This window comes from Drosophila pseudoobscura, chromosome 3, assembly GCF_009870125.1.
Source record: "Drosophila pseudoobscura strain MV-25-SWS-2005 chromosome 3, UCI_Dpse_MV25, whole genome shotgun sequence".
Lineage (NCBI taxonomy): Eukaryota > Metazoa > Arthropoda > Insecta > Diptera > Drosophilidae > Drosophila > Drosophila pseudoobscura.
Window position 1 is genome coordinate 10,390,554 of NC_046680.1, and position 13,606 is coordinate 10,404,159.

Sequence of the window (13,606 nt, forward strand, 5' to 3'; positions counted from 1 at the left end):
TATTGGTGCTTAAGATAACAAATATTGGCGCATTATTTATCTAGCTCTCACTGCTTTTTCAGTTAGGTAGCAAAGTGTAATGCTATAAGGTTTTTATTTGTTTTCACTGCCTTAACTTGAAGTGTAGTGGAATACGAGTAGTCGATATGAAAAAACTTATAAATTACACTCGCCACAAACGTAATATTTATTCCATTTTACGGTCGAAGAAAAATTGTGAATTTATATATAGCCGCTTTCAATCCTTTTCAAAGTAGGCTCACCTTTGCGTTAGATTAGACGTTACAAAAGTCCTTCACCATCTGGCAGCGCCGCGAACAGATGTCAACAGTGTCCGACGGGGCAAAGGGAGAAGCAGGGGTCAGTGAAATGCAAATAGTATTAAAAAGAAAACAATTTGAAAACAAACAAATACAAGTGTCGCAATCCCATCTACATCCAGATAATGTCGAGCGATGAACTGTATCGCATCAAATACTCTAGCTCGCGCTATCAGCGCCACCAGAGCGACGAGAAGGTGCCTTTGAATGCCAGTTCCTTGCAGTGGCAGCGCCAACAATACGGATACGATTCGTCCTTGGATGAGGTGGTGCGTCGGCGGCTCCAGGCCTCCCCAGCCTACATAGATCGTCTGGAACAGGAGGCGGTTCTGGCTGGTCATGATGGCTGCGTCAATTGCTTGGAGTGGAGCAGTGACGGTCTGTTGCTGGCCTCGGGCTCAGATGATTTCAGAGTTATGATCTGGAACCCTTTCCGCAAGCAGCGCGTTCATGTGATAAATACCAAGCATCTGGGGAACATGTTTTCGGTGAAGTTTCTACCCAGGCACAACAACAGCATTTTGGCTACGTGTGCGGCAGATAAATTCATTTACGTCTATGACATCAATCACGCCAATGAGACGCTGTTCTCCTGTAACTGTCATACGATGAGAGCGAAGCGACTGGCTACAGCACAGGATTCACCGCACATATTTTGGTCTGCGGGCGAGGATGGTTGCATCCTACAACTGGACATGCGGGAGCCACATCGCTGCCGTCCCGAAGAAGGCACTGGCGTGCGGCTGCTTAGCTTGAGCAATCAGGTTGAGGCGACCACAGAGGCAAAATGCTTGGCCATAAATCCTAGACGAACGGAGTATTTGGCTGTGGGAACCAACGATCCCTTTGCCCGCATCTATGATCGTCGCAAGTTGCCCACTAGTGGTGCTAATGGTATCTATTGAGGTGAATTTTTTCCCTTCTGTACTTTTAGTCAATACTTGTCTTTCCAGAATCCGTTGGGTGCGTTTCGTACTATGCGCCTGGACAGATTGTAAAGGACACCACCAGGAACATTGTCCACGAGTCGAGGGCCATAACATATCTCACTTTCAATGCAAATGGCACGGAATTGCTCGTCAACATGGGCTGTGAACACATCTATCGCTATGATCTAAACAACGCCGAGCCTCCTGTTTTCTACGAACTGCCTGCCTACTCTGCCCACGCCACACACGAAGAGGAAGAGTTCAAGACACCTCACAAAAGCCGCTCCTTACCTTCCAGCATTGAATTGCATAAGAAACAGGGCAATGAACATCTGGAAAATGGAAAACTAGTGGCTGCTATTGAGGCCTATTCAACTGCATTGGCCAAGTATCCACGGGGAGAAGTTCTGTATCTGAACAGGGCTACGGCACTGATGCGGCGTGGATGGTTTGGTGACATTTATGCAGCTCTACGGGATTGTCATGAGGCTCTTCGCCTAGATCCCACCTATGTCAAGGCTCATTTTCGGCTGGCGCGGGCCCTGCTGGAGCTTCGTCGTCCCCATGATGCGGATAAATGCCTTCAAGCGCTCATTCAGCGATTCCCCAGTTTCGCCAACAACCATGGTGTCCTCATGCTGCACAAGGACATCAAGGAAAATCGACGACAATCCGAGAACACTGATGCCCCAAGTCCAGAACCAGTACTAGTGAACGATGGCTCGCGGTATCTACGCCTGACCGACGAGGAATACAATCTACGATGCGCTGCCAAGGATTACAAACATCGCTATGTGGGTCATTGCAATATCACTACGGACATTAAGGAGGCCACTTATCTGGGCATCCATGGCGAATTCATTGCCGCCGGCTCTGATGATGGAAATTTCTATATTTGGGAGGGGGAAACGGGAAAAATTCGAGCCGCCTATCGTGCCGACAGTGCCATTGTGAACTGCGTGCAGCCGCATCCCACTATCTGCATGTTGGCCACCAGCGGCATTGATCACGACGTCAAGATCTGGTCACCGTGTGCACCTAGCTCCGCTGAGCGGCCTAATCTCATTCGGGATGTTACGCGCACGGTTGAAGATAATCAGCAAAAGATGCGAACCGATCCATTTGAACTGAATACACGTAATGCGTATTGTTTCAATAACTGAGAAGAACTGTAGCGTAATGTGAAACTAGATCAAATCCCGCAATCAATGCATTGTAATTCTAATGCATTGGCCTGCGAATATGATCCAGCAATATATCAAATAATAGTGTAATTTATTATAAGGGAACATATTTTTGTTAATGTGTAAACGAAATATGATATATATGATATACAGAGTAGAGTACACGACGGCCCTAATGAAAAATGACAATTATGTTATGAAAAATCAAATCAAATAAAAACAAAGAAATTTTTCTCAAATGTCTTGTGTTTTATATTCTTCCACAACCGCGTCCACGAATTGACTGGGATAAAGTATCGAGGGTAAGCACAAGTATTCGTATTTTTTTTTGGAATTATTCTGTTTATTTACCGTAGTTATTTAAATCTATGCTCACATGTATACATATACATACTCGTACATATAAATATTTTACTTTATGTAATAATATTCAAGTATAGTTCTTTCTCCGCATCGTTCCTTTCCTTTTCTGTTTAAACTTAGTTGAATCTTCCTTGTTTTGCCTTCGGTTTTTAGTTAAAATATATATGTGGGTGTCTTGTGTTTTTCAAAAGTTTTGAGAATACATCGTAATCATATTGTAAAGGTCGCCACAACAAAAAATTAAAGTACAATTTTGCATTTTTTTGTTTTTATTCATTAACTATAGATGAAGGATGTTTTTTATGGTGTTGAAGTTGTTGGGTCTGTGTGTGTGTGTGCGTGTGATTGAGTTTTGTGTATAGGGGCTGTTGAGGGGTTTGGGCTGTAGTTAGTGGCTTAAAAACTAACCGAATGTGTTGTAATATTCGCTCCCTTTGCGGCATTCTATCGTTCTACTTGCACATTTCTCACTATATTTATAATTATCTTTATGTAGTTTTCATGAATGAATTCTTCTGTTTAATTACTTTACAAAAGTGCGTTTTTGTTTTGTTAGGGGTTGTCCTGTCCATATCTTTCCTTTTATACAGAGTGGGGGTTGTTGCTTTGTTTTCTGGTTTTTAATATAATATTTTACAAACTATTTTATGCAGAAATGAAACAAACACACAGTTCAAATGAGCCGATCGATAGAGGTTTGCAAATGGATAGGTAGATCCGGTATGAATAAGTGGGCTTGGGCAGGTGGAACCATATTCTTTTGGTTACTACCGATATTACTTTACAGACTAAGCGTTTGTATCTGTCAGTTTTGTGTGGGTTTCTTTTGCTGTTTATTTTATAAAGTTAAATGATTTTTGTATACCAAATGTCGTTTTCGTAAGTTTTTTCTTTCTTCTTTTGTTGGAATTTTGTTTTCTTGCATATATATATATAGGTTTCTTAGTTTTCTTTTTGTTATTTTGTTTGTTTTTTAATTGTTTAATACCATCAACCCTCCCGCTTTATTGAACTGGGTGTCTCTGCCAGGCCTTTTACTTTGAGGCGATCGGCTGTCTTAAGAAATGCTGGCAGCTGCTCTTGGGACACATTCACCTCTCCGGCGTACATGAACTCCAGTATAGCCTGTAGGTGTATGTACGAGACATCTTTAAGTATAATAATCGGGTGCTTTGAAGGGTTCTCCTGTTGATAAAAAGTTAATTTCATCAGTTTTTAGTCATTCGCAAAGGGGGATCATACGAAAACGTACCTCTAAAAGCGCCTTAAAGTAGGGACTGCAAGCGGAAAGCACCATTTTGTGTGCTTTGCAAGTCTGGCCCTCGCAAGCGAGTGTTACCTGTGGGGAAAACCAAAAGAAAACTCAATAAGTCATTTGCTAAATAAACACGAAATCACCAAAATGACAAAATCAATTAACACAAAGAGACAGGTAAGAGAAAAGAAGAAGAGTTTGATGGCCAGGTAGAGGTAGGCAGACAAGGTGAGCTGGTAACTGACCCTCGGACAGAGCTGGGGCTAAGACTCTTGGGACCTCATAGACAATTAAATGAATTTGGAAAGGGGTTTCCCATTGCCTGTGTCGGTACTTACATCTGTGAAACTCTTCTCATCACGCAAGTGACGGAACGAGGTCACCATATTCGTCTGAAAATCGTTCCATTTAAGAAAGAACTGTTGATCCGACGACATCATGAAGAAGCTTAAGTTGGTGGGAGTTTGCGGGTCGCGCGATCACAGCTCCAATGTACGCAGGAGCTTTAATTTGGAGGAGAGGCCGAAATGTTCTCCGTCAGATGGTTGTTAATTGGTCAAGTGTTTAGGACTGGAACAAAATATCCTCTGGTTTCTAAGTGTATCGCAATGCTATTCTAAAAGAGAAAAAAAAAGTATTAATGCAGAAGAGGTAAAAATTCCAAAAATAGAAGTGCTCACAACAAACGGCGAAATTCGTAAAACAAAAAGCGAATGGCGCGGGAGATTGCGAATAGAGCAAGTCTGCGGAATTGCGAAAGAGTCGAGTCGCTCAGAGCGGCAGCAGAGCTGACGACGATGAATACGACTACAAAAACATTCTATGCAGCACCAAAATAAAAGATTCGAGCGCATGTGCAACGGCTTATGGAAATAGCAATTCGCAATATGTTGCATGTGTTCGAAAATGTCAAATGGCAGGCAGAGTTGCTGGCCAGCAGCGGGAACAAGAAAAAACAGCAGCAAGTAAAGGTTAAGCGAAAATATCAAAGACAGCGGCGGGACGGCGAGTTGAATGCCTTTCACTTTTCAAGGCAACTTCTGCATTTTCAGTAATTTGCTTGCTTATTTGAATTTAAGACACACTCACGCTCGCACAGTAACGCAATGTGAGTGCAATGTATGTATTTAGACGTTCACCTAAAACCATCTCTTCAAAATGGCGCCGAAAACTAGGAAACTCATTCGCATTTCCACTACAAATACCAAAATACTTTTCCTACACATTGAATCGTTTGATGTGAACCCATCCCACTGTGCAGACAACATGTGTTTATTTTCTTGCGGGACCAGCTTGACAAGACACACATATGTATATGCCCTACACTTGCGACGCTCCAGCCGGCTGATATGTGTAGGCGGTCGTAAGGGTGTCGAGAGCCAAGGCAAAGAGTAGAGCGTACAAACTTCAGCAGAGCTTAAAATTTACAACAGCAATCTCTCTCTTTTTCACATATACACACACACACACTTAGCTAAGCGCTCTCAACTTTCAACTGCCGTTATGATTTCGCAATTACATTACAACAACAAGAGCGATACAAAAACCTCGCCGACGAAGAGCAGACATTTGCTGGAAATTTCAACTGCATTTATGTGTGTATGTGTGAGCAACTATCTCGCTTGCACTTGTGTTTTGGGGTTATCTTTAGCTTCTTCTTCTAGTTGGTCTGTTGCGCCGTAAGAGGCAATAGGAGTATATGTTGAAATTTGTCTAATTTTGAATTATTGATTTTTCTCCATTAAGAAATGGCTCTCAGAGCAGAGTGTATGATATATAAGGTAAATACCAGTTTTGGTTTATCGCCTCAGACAACAACAGAATACGAAAGGAACGAGTCTTTCTCTCTGAGTAAGTTAGTTAGCGACAACAACAGTTCGAAACGAGTTCGGACGAAAGTTGCAACACTCACAAAATTTGAGCTGCTGCCGCCGCCGACGAAGCTGGTGTTCTTGTTGTTGTTGAATTATTACTCAACCCCGTATGCATCAAAAGTGTGGAAAAGAACTAACACGGAGAAATGTGTGAGTCTTGGCTAGACAATGGCGGCGGCGGCGGCAACTCTTCGTGGCATGTCATAAGAACAACAAGCATATTCAAGGTTCTTTTTTGGTGTATTGGGCGATGCAATCATTGCACATATTCCTTTATTTTTATTTTTTGTACGTGTACTACAAATATTATTGTAATATGTTTAAAATTAGGTCGAGCTTCGCGTTACTTTGTTTCATATACACGCAGCAGCAGCAGTACGCATACAGTCACTTCTACTCACACATGCAGCCCTCACTCACGTACACTTATGTCTTTTTTCCACACACTTTCCTAATCACTTTTTTTGTGCTGCTGCTTTGTATTTGGCGTGCACTCTGTACTTTTACCAATGCGCCAATGAATATTATTGATTGCAAACACACTTTAATTGCGTTGTAGCCATGCGTTTTTCTATATCTTTTTGTTTCAATTTTAATACATACACGCTTTTTTAGCCCCGCACACAACTCACCTTCTGCTTTCTTTTTTCTTTTTCTTTTTTTTCTCTTTCCGCTTTCTTTCCGCTCAGTGTGACCGCGGATTTACAGTATGACCATCAGAAATACAAATATAACCCACTTAACCCCATCAATTAAAACAGGTAAACAACTGGAGTTAAACCGCGGAAAAAATATTGTTTGTAAATTCGTCTTGCAGATACAACTTTTCTCTTTGCTTACAAATACGACTACTATATATTTCACCCGAACTATGCCAAAAGCTCATAAAGTTTCATCATATAGGTAGGAATATTTAAATAGCATGGTACACAATGGGCTAATCGTTCTCTGCCCATGATCACAAATCATATTCCGCGATTTTGATATTCGGCTTACTGTTCCTAGCTGGTTAGGCCATTCTGGATTAAACATATAGTTTAAGCCGACAAATGAATAAATTTGTTACAATTCAGTCTAATTTTAGATACTCCCTTATATTGAAATGTGTCTAAACTAAGGGTTAAATAAAGAAGGCCAAGCATAAAACGTAAGAGTGCACGGAATGAAACGTAAGTGTGTTGAGAATGTTTGCTTCCCAATACTGAATAATTCTATAGCAAGAAACATTAGACAGGGTGTAGATGGAAATTCCAAAACCAAAATGTTGAAGAGCTCGCGATTATTAAAGATTATTAATAATAATGTATCTTTAAGATGGACGCGACTGCAGAATTCGGCTTCCGATGTCACACAGAGCTCACGCCAAAAAGCGTGGCTAACGGCCAGGGAACGTTACAAGAATCACGAGCACGTTTACTACAGTTCCGTCTTGGAGACCAAATGGAAGTCATCTACCCCTCCGGCTTCAGTTAATTCACAATTTCCGCACGATTGGATGGACGACTACGAATTCTACGAGGGAGGCAAGAGCACAGATACCAAACACGGCACCCCAGACGCCTCAATACCAGCTTCAACCGTTCCATGCAGCGGATGCGGAGCACACTTGCACTGTTCAAATATCTCCATGCCCGGCTACATACCCAGCGAGATATTCAACGGCCGGTCGCAACAGGAGCTGAAAACTATCATTTGCCAAAGATGCCATTTCCTGAATCACTACAACATCGCCTTGGATGTTGATGTGCCACCTTCGTCCTATGTGGATACGATTTCGCGCATACAGGACCACTTTGCCCTGGCAATCGTAATGGTGGACCTTCTGGACTTTCCCAGCTCCATTTGGCCCGGCATGCAGCACGTTCTGGGCACAAAGCGCCCTGTCTTCCTAGTCGGCAATAAGGTTGATCTCCTGCCGCGCGACTCCAACAGCTACCTGAATCACGTGAAGCATTGTCTGCAGCGTTCGTTCATCCAGCACGGTGGCGGAGACGGGCTCAACATAAAAAATGTCAGTCTGATATCGGCCAAGACAGGCTATGGCATTGAGGAACTGATCACGCAGTTGCACAAGACCTGGTCGTACAAGGGAGATGTGTATCTCCTGGGATGCACGAATGTGGGCAAAAGTACACTGTTTAATATCTTGCTCAACTCGGACTACTGCCGCCCAGAGGCCAGTGAGCTTGTGCGCAAGGCCACGACCTGCCCCTGGCCAGGAACAACCCTTGAACTGTTGAGATTCCCCATCTTCAGACCATCTGACAGCCGAGTCTATCAGCGCTTTAAGCGCTTATTCTCAGAACGCGTCGAAAGGGCCTCCTTGGATAAACTGCGGCGGGAACAAGCCCAAAAAACCGGAGCTGTTGCCGCGGCTCAGCCAGTCTCTCAAGTGGGACGTAGCTTCGATCGCCGTGAGGTGGTCAATGACTCCTTCTCGATGGCAGCCGGCACGCAGCCCATAACTAGCTTGAACGAACGTCGTGCAGAGTATCGGGAGGCTCGATGGGTCTACGATACACCAGGAGTGATGCAGCCCGATCAACTGACAGCTCTCCTAACCGCTGAGGAGCTCGCACAGCTGCAGCCAACGACAATGATTCGTCCCCGAGCTTTTCGCCTGCTACCCAAGATGACTTTACTGCTAGCAGGCTTGGCCCGCATGGATATCTTGGATCTCTCCGGCTCTGAGAAGCACTATGATTGGCTTAAGGTGTTTGTGTTCGCCTCTCAAAACCTTCCCGTGATGATAGCAGACACCCTGCAAGCAGAAACAGTATATAAGCGATATCTGGGAACTCCCTTCCTTGGCATTCCCTCAGCTAGTGGGGATTTAGAGGCACGATTGAAACGCTGGCCAGGCCTTCATTGCAAAGATAAAGATATTGTTGTTAGCAAAAGCGGCAGGCATGAGGGAAGGCTGAATTGTGATATTACACTAAGCTCCGCAGGATGGCTGGGCCTACTCTTGCCTGATAACTCCGAGTGCAGTCTTCGGGTATGGACGCCACATGCAGCGGGAATATATGTACGTACACCGGCTGTTATACCACTTGCCGATCGGTTGGTGGGCAAACATATTCGAAACTCGTTAGCTTACAATACCACAATTCCATTTGTTTTTAAAAAATAAAACCAAAGACCAGAAATGCCTTTATTTTTTTGGTGGATTCAAATCGAAATGGCACAATGCCGCTAGCATCTGAATCCTTCTGTGCAGCTCTGGCTCTGCACGCCATTTTTTTAAGAGTTGGCACTTCTTCCAATGAATTGCATTTAAATCCTTGTTGCTCATTCACTTTCAAACAATTTCTATTTGGCGCTCAAGTTTGGTGGGACTTGCTCTCTTTTTTTTGGGATTTGCTCTCTATTTTGTGGTGGGAAATGCTCTCTTTGCGAGACGGTATATTTCTGAGGAACAGACGGTATATTTTATCGGAACATCTGCGGTCTTACTAATTTTCTTGCTACCATGTCTAGCTCACACTTGCAAATTTTGCATAGTATTTTCAAGTATATTTTACTCACCGTCTTGTGCAATATTGGATTTCACATTTAAACCTTATTTTAGTAAATTAATTTAATAATTGGATAAAACTATGAGTTCATAGTTTTTAATCCTTGAGAGAGATCGATTAACCCATTGTAGACCACGGGGTATTTTAATATCCTACCGAAAATAATGAAAATTGAATAATTTTAGCGTAGTTGATGTGAAAGATATCTTGGGTTTCTTTTAAGTTCAGAGGAACGATCTACAAGAATAATTTACAATCAGTATTATTTGCCGTTATTTACCTCAAGTCGTTGAACTGTTTAAATAGAGGGGCGTTAAGTGGGCTAAGCTCGATTTCTTATCGATATTCGATATTTTTCACGGCAGCAACAAAGAATTTTGTGGACCCAGAATTTATTAAATTAGTGCCAATTGCAGTTTAAAATGCCCCTTCGAGTGAGTTAGACACGGGAAAAAGTGAATTACTGTTTCGGCCCGTGATTGCAGTGGAAATTGTATTTAGCAGGCCGCCCCAAGCGAACTGCGTCTCAACCACAAGTCTCGCTAACAATTTTATGCTGTAAAGAAAGTTGGTAGAATGGAGCAAAACTCCAACAGCAGTTCGGAGACATTCGCAGAGGAGAGCAGTGGGGGCACAGCCCGATTTGTGGGCCAGATTCCGACCCAGATCGATCCAGATTCCGACTCCAACTTCGGGATGGATAACTGTTCCGGGTCCGCATCTGGCAGCGACACAGTGAGCGCCACACACGAGTTTCAGACCATGAAACCGGGCCCAGGAGGAGTGCAGAAGCAGCCGCCGTGTTCCAGCAGTAACGGGCGAACTCGCTCCGAGCTGCCGCACAGCGAGCTGGTGAAGATGCTCTACTATCTGGAGGGCGAGCTGCAGGCTCGGGATGTGTGCATTGCCGCCTTGCGCAACGAGCGGGTGAAGCAACTTATCACCCAGTTGCGCACCAAACGGGTGCAGCCCAATGATCCATATGCGGCTATATTCCGCGATAAGATCGCTATGAATGGGAATCTTATTTCGCGGGAATCTTCCACGCAGGCGGCGCAAGCAGAGATGGAGGTGCGGCAGATAATCGAGCAGCAAATGGAGCAGCAGTACCAAATGGTCAGTAAGCAGAGGGCCACGCATTTCCGCATGGTCAACATACTCACCGAATCCCTGGAGAACAATCAGCGCATGCTGCAGGAACTTGAAGAGGAGAAAGCCAAGCACGAGCATGATACGGCCCAGGGCGATGATATCACCTATGGCCTGGAAATGGAGCGCTCGAAGCTAAAGCAGGATCTTGAGAATGAGCGGACCCAGGTGGCCAGAATGGAGAAGGAATTGCAGAGGCTTCAAGAGACCCTCGAGTACGAGCGCAATCGACAGAAGCAGATTGTCCTCCTCCTGATAGCCGAGCGAAAGAAGATTCTGATGAAGTACATTGAAGAGGGTAAGTGCGGTCGCAGACCTAATAATACTCATTCATCACAAATTAAATAAAATTTTAGGCAAGCGTTCTGAGGATTTGGCCCAAATCTTGGCCGAGGAGAAGCAGCGGTCGGATACCATCGCTGAGGGCCTTGAGGAGGAAAGCAAAAAGTCGCTACGCATGGAAGAGGAGATGGAAAAGCAAGCGCAGTCAATGGAGATCGAACGCAAGGCGATAATGGCCAAGCTGGCCAAAGAGGAGCTTCGGTTAGTAGTTCTTTCTTTTGTTTAAACAAGACACTAAACTAAAGCTTGTTCTCTACCCCAATAGAGTCAAAGAGATGGAGCAGGAGCTCAACGGCCTGCGTGTCGAGCACGAGGCTTTGAAGAAGCAGCAACTGCAACAGCAGCAACAACTGGCAGGTAGCAGCTCAACGGTGGCTGCCACCAAGGCGCGTCAGTTCAGCGGTGAGTGTGTCAGAGAATGATCCCCCGTTTCACTCCAACTGTGGCTGTTGTAATTATGATTTCCCTCTTTATCGTTTTCTATATGAACTATAACTCTACATATATTACTTTTTTTCGAATTCCTTTCTGAAGCTGAAATATTTTGTTAGAAAAATGTTACGCAATTGCAAGGTGATTTGTTTTTTGTTTTGTGACGTTTCTCCACTATTGTGCACTCCACCGTTGCACCAACCAATCAAATCACCCATTATCACACAGCCCACCAACGCCACGCACCTTCATGTCATTGGATCTCGCACTGAACGCTGCCAGAAATAGCCTTTGGCTATTAGAGAGCTCCACGTCCGCGCCAAAACATTCACAACCTACAGCTTTACCCTTGCAGAGGGCATCATTGGCAAATGCTTCCCCAAGCAATTAGTTCATTTCCTCCTTCGTCCCAGCTGCAAGGGCACTTACACTTCGGGAATCCGAGGAATTTCTTAATGATTTATTCCCAAACATGATATTAATACGGGCCCATATGCAAATACATATTTCAGACGACGCTTGTGCCACACCACCAATGGCAAACATCGCCAAAATTGTGCAGCCAACCGCCACAGTAAGCAGCATGCCGGTGTCGGGCCCTCAAACCGGAATAGCCCGTTCCATAGCGCCTGGACAGAATATACGCAGCGCTGGGATAGCCACGGTCCCCACGGGAACGGCCACAGCACCCACAGTCATCAACCACACCAGCACCAATAACAGCAGTGGAACCACTAGCATTACAGCTGGCGTCACATCATCGGTGGATGGAGGAGCGAGTGCGGCTAGTGTGAGCGCTACTGTGGCGGTGCCACCTTCTCCCTCGCCGGCGAAAATGCAGCCCACGGCCACTATTCAACGGGCCCCAGGTGGCAAGTATGCTGCACTGGCTGCAGCGGCTGCTCTCGACCAGACGGCCACACTACCGCATCCACATCCTGTTCCCATTGCAGTGCCCCCAGTGACGGTGCCACCAGCGGGCGCTCGCGGGGCACCGCCACCCATACCGACCAAGCCAATTGTACCGCCCAAGCGGGAGCCCTCTCTCTCCCGCCTGGGCTCCATAACAAGCGGCAGTGCCATAGCATCGGTCACGGCTGCGGTGCCAGCAACTGCAGTCCCGCCCGTTCCATCTTCGACGAGCGTGGCAGCGGCTGCTGGAGCTGGCACAGCAAAGCATAATTAATTAGACACGATACCAACTCCCCACACCCTCACCACTCGCGTCATATGTATGCGCGTTATAAACAGATATTGGCATAGCGTAAGCGAAAATACTCAAGCAGCGTAGTCGCTCAATGACACTGCACTAGGCAACAGGATATAAGATCTTGCATCTCAAACTGCTGTCTCGTGTGGTATATTTACTCGATAACTACCGACTTGAAAGCCATTTAATAGCCAAATGTTTCGAGGCCTATTAATGTTAGTTCTTTTCAATATTTCCAACCCAAATCTTAAATTTTTTTGGTTGAAAAAATGTGTGTAAAAAGTATTTTACCATTTATGATGATTTATCTATGGCATTCTATTCAGTTTCAACTATATTTATTGAGTATTCGATTGGGTTTCTGTTATTTCTGTTGCCTGTGTGATTGGTGTAATTGGCTCCAATCCTGATTCTACCTAGAAATTATATTTTAGAAATCTATTCGAAAGAATTTTGTTAAGCATTCGAATTATGGAACATTGTCCACCCATCCCTGCAGCTCCTCATCTAAGTATAGTTTAGTTTTTATTATTTTTTTATAAGGACAATTTGTATAATGCCAAGCGCTGGCTGGCCAAGTCGGGCCAAGCCACACTTAATTGTAATTCCGAATATTTGTAGAAGGCCGTGCGATTCTCATAACGATAAACCCCCCATAAACATATATAGTAATTATATACATACATATAACCACAGATACTATACTATAAATGCATATATCCCTATATACGTATACATACGAGTAGTATATACATATGTGGACAACCCTTTGTGCTCTGTGCGTTGTTTAATAGTTCTTAGATACGCGTGAAATGCGCGTGTAAACTTGTTACCCTCAGTGCAAGCTAAAGTCCCTTACAATTATTTTCCTAGGATTTTAATCTTGTTTTAAAGTTGGCTTGAATATTTTTTGATTTGCCGCACAGCGGATTCCAGAGACCGGCTATCCCCTACCATACCATTACCACCCCACCCACTGTTTACACTAGTTTCGATTTCTGGAATGCGGTGAGATTTTGTTGGCGAGATT

General features: G+C 44.3%; 4 protein-coding genes across 8 annotated transcripts; 3 read left to right on the forward strand and 1 right to left on the reverse strand.

Moving 5' to 3' along the window:
* The first annotated feature begins 89 nt into the window (after window positions 1-89).
* adp (WD and tetratricopeptide repeats 1) lies at window positions 90-3,163 on the forward strand. The gene is made up of 4 exons (XM_015184159.2): window positions 90-180; window positions 258-360; window positions 443-1,214; window positions 1,274-3,163. The coding sequence occupies exons 2-4, from the start codon at window positions 322-324 to the stop codon at window positions 2,410-2,412; spliced, it is 1,950 nt and encodes a 649-aa protein (XP_015039645.2). The 5' UTR covers window positions 90-180; window positions 258-321; the 3' UTR covers window positions 2,413-3,163.
* Window positions 3,164-3,338: 175 nt separating this feature from the next.
* Window positions 3,339-6,680, reverse strand: lolal (lola like). Of its 3 annotated transcripts, none has more exons than XM_015184160.2 (4): window positions 6,558-6,680; window positions 4,390-4,667; window positions 4,049-4,135; window positions 3,339-3,981 (listed from the first exon to the last, which is right to left on the reverse strand). In XM_015184160.2, exons 2-4 carry the CDS (start codon window positions 4,489-4,491, stop codon window positions 3,787-3,789), a joined length of 384 nt encoding a protein of 127 aa, XP_015039646.1. In that variant the 5' UTR covers window positions 4,492-4,667; window positions 6,558-6,680; the 3' UTR covers window positions 3,339-3,786. The 3 variants fall into 3 exon arrangements, with proteins under 3 accessions (XP_015039646.1, XP_015039647.1, XP_001360761.3); XM_015184161.2 differs by lacking the exon at window positions 6,558-6,680 and adding an exon at window positions 6,529-6,551; XM_001360724.4 differs by lacking the exon at window positions 6,558-6,680 and adding an exon at window positions 6,350-6,446.
* Window positions 6,681-6,961: 281 nt separating this feature from the next.
* LOC4804156 (nitric oxide-associated protein 1) lies at window positions 6,962-9,074 on the forward strand. 2 transcript variants are annotated; one of them, XM_001360725.3, is made up of 2 exons: window positions 6,962-7,094; window positions 7,160-9,074. In XM_001360725.3, the coding sequence occupies exon 2, from the start codon at window positions 7,187-7,189 to the stop codon at window positions 9,056-9,058; it is 1,872 nt and encodes a 623-aa protein (XP_001360762.2). In that variant the 5' UTR covers window positions 6,962-7,094; window positions 7,160-7,186; the 3' UTR covers window positions 9,059-9,074. The 2 variants fall into 2 exon arrangements, with proteins under 2 accessions (XP_001360762.2, XP_033234813.1); XM_033378922.1 differs by having other exon boundaries at window positions 6,964-7,094; window positions 7,240-9,074.
* A 705-nt stretch (window positions 9,075-9,779) lies between these two features.
* Window positions 9,780-13,311, forward strand: Naus (cortactin binding protein N-terminal like nausicaa). Of its 2 annotated transcripts, XM_015184163.2 has the most exons (5): window positions 9,782-10,890; window positions 10,949-11,135; window positions 11,200-11,336; window positions 11,469-11,507; window positions 11,879-12,015. In XM_015184163.2, the coding sequence occupies exons 1-4, from the start codon at window positions 10,020-10,022 to the stop codon at window positions 11,483-11,485; spliced, it is 1,212 nt and encodes a 403-aa protein (XP_015039649.1). In that variant the 5' UTR covers window positions 9,782-10,019; the 3' UTR covers window positions 11,486-11,507; window positions 11,879-12,015. The 2 variants fall into 2 exon arrangements, with proteins under 2 accessions (XP_001360763.4, XP_015039649.1); XM_001360726.4 differs by lacking the exon at window positions 11,469-11,507 and having other exon boundaries at window positions 9,780-10,890; window positions 11,879-13,311.
* The last annotated feature ends 295 nt before the right edge of the window (window positions 13,312-13,606 follow it).

Bases quoted from the DNA above. Each gene is read 5' to 3' on its own strand.
- LOC4804156 (XM_001360725.3), top strand. From the start codon at position 7,187: ATGTTGAAGAGCTCGCGATTATTAAAGATTATTAATAATAATGTATCT.
- adp (XM_015184159.2), top strand. From the start codon at position 322: ATGTCAACAGTGTCCGACGGGGCAAAGGGAGAAGCAGGG. The intron at 361-442 runs GTCAGTGAAATG...ATCTACATCCAG, and splicing joins GGGCAAAGGGAGAAGCAGGG to ATAATGTCGAGCGATGAACT. The intron at 1,215-1,273 runs GTATCTATTGAG...TTGTCTTTCCAG, and splicing joins GCCCACTAGTGGTGCTAATG to AATCCGTTGGGTGCGTTTCG.
- lolal (XM_015184160.2), bottom strand. From the start codon at position 4,491: ATGATGTCGTCGGATCAACAGTTCTTTCTTAAATGGAACGATTTTCAG. The intron at 4,136-4,389 runs GTAAGTACCGAC...TTTTCCCCACAG, and splicing joins ATGAGAAGAGTTTCACAGAT to GTAACACTCGCTTGCGAGGG. The intron at 3,982-4,048 runs GTACGTTTTCGT...TTTTATCAACAG, and splicing joins ACTTTAAGGCGCTTTTAGAG to GAGAACCCTTCAAAGCACCC.
- Naus (XM_001360726.4), top strand. From the start codon at position 10,020: ATGGAGCAAAACTCCAACAGCAGTTCGGAGACATTCGCAGAGGAGAGC. The intron at 10,891-10,948 runs GTAAGTGCGGTC...ATAAAATTTTAG, and splicing joins GATGAAGTACATTGAAGAGG to GCAAGCGTTCTGAGGATTTG. The intron at 11,337-11,878 runs GTGAGTGTGTCA...TACATATTTCAG, and splicing joins CAAGGCGCGTCAGTTCAGCG to ACGACGCTTGTGCCACACCA.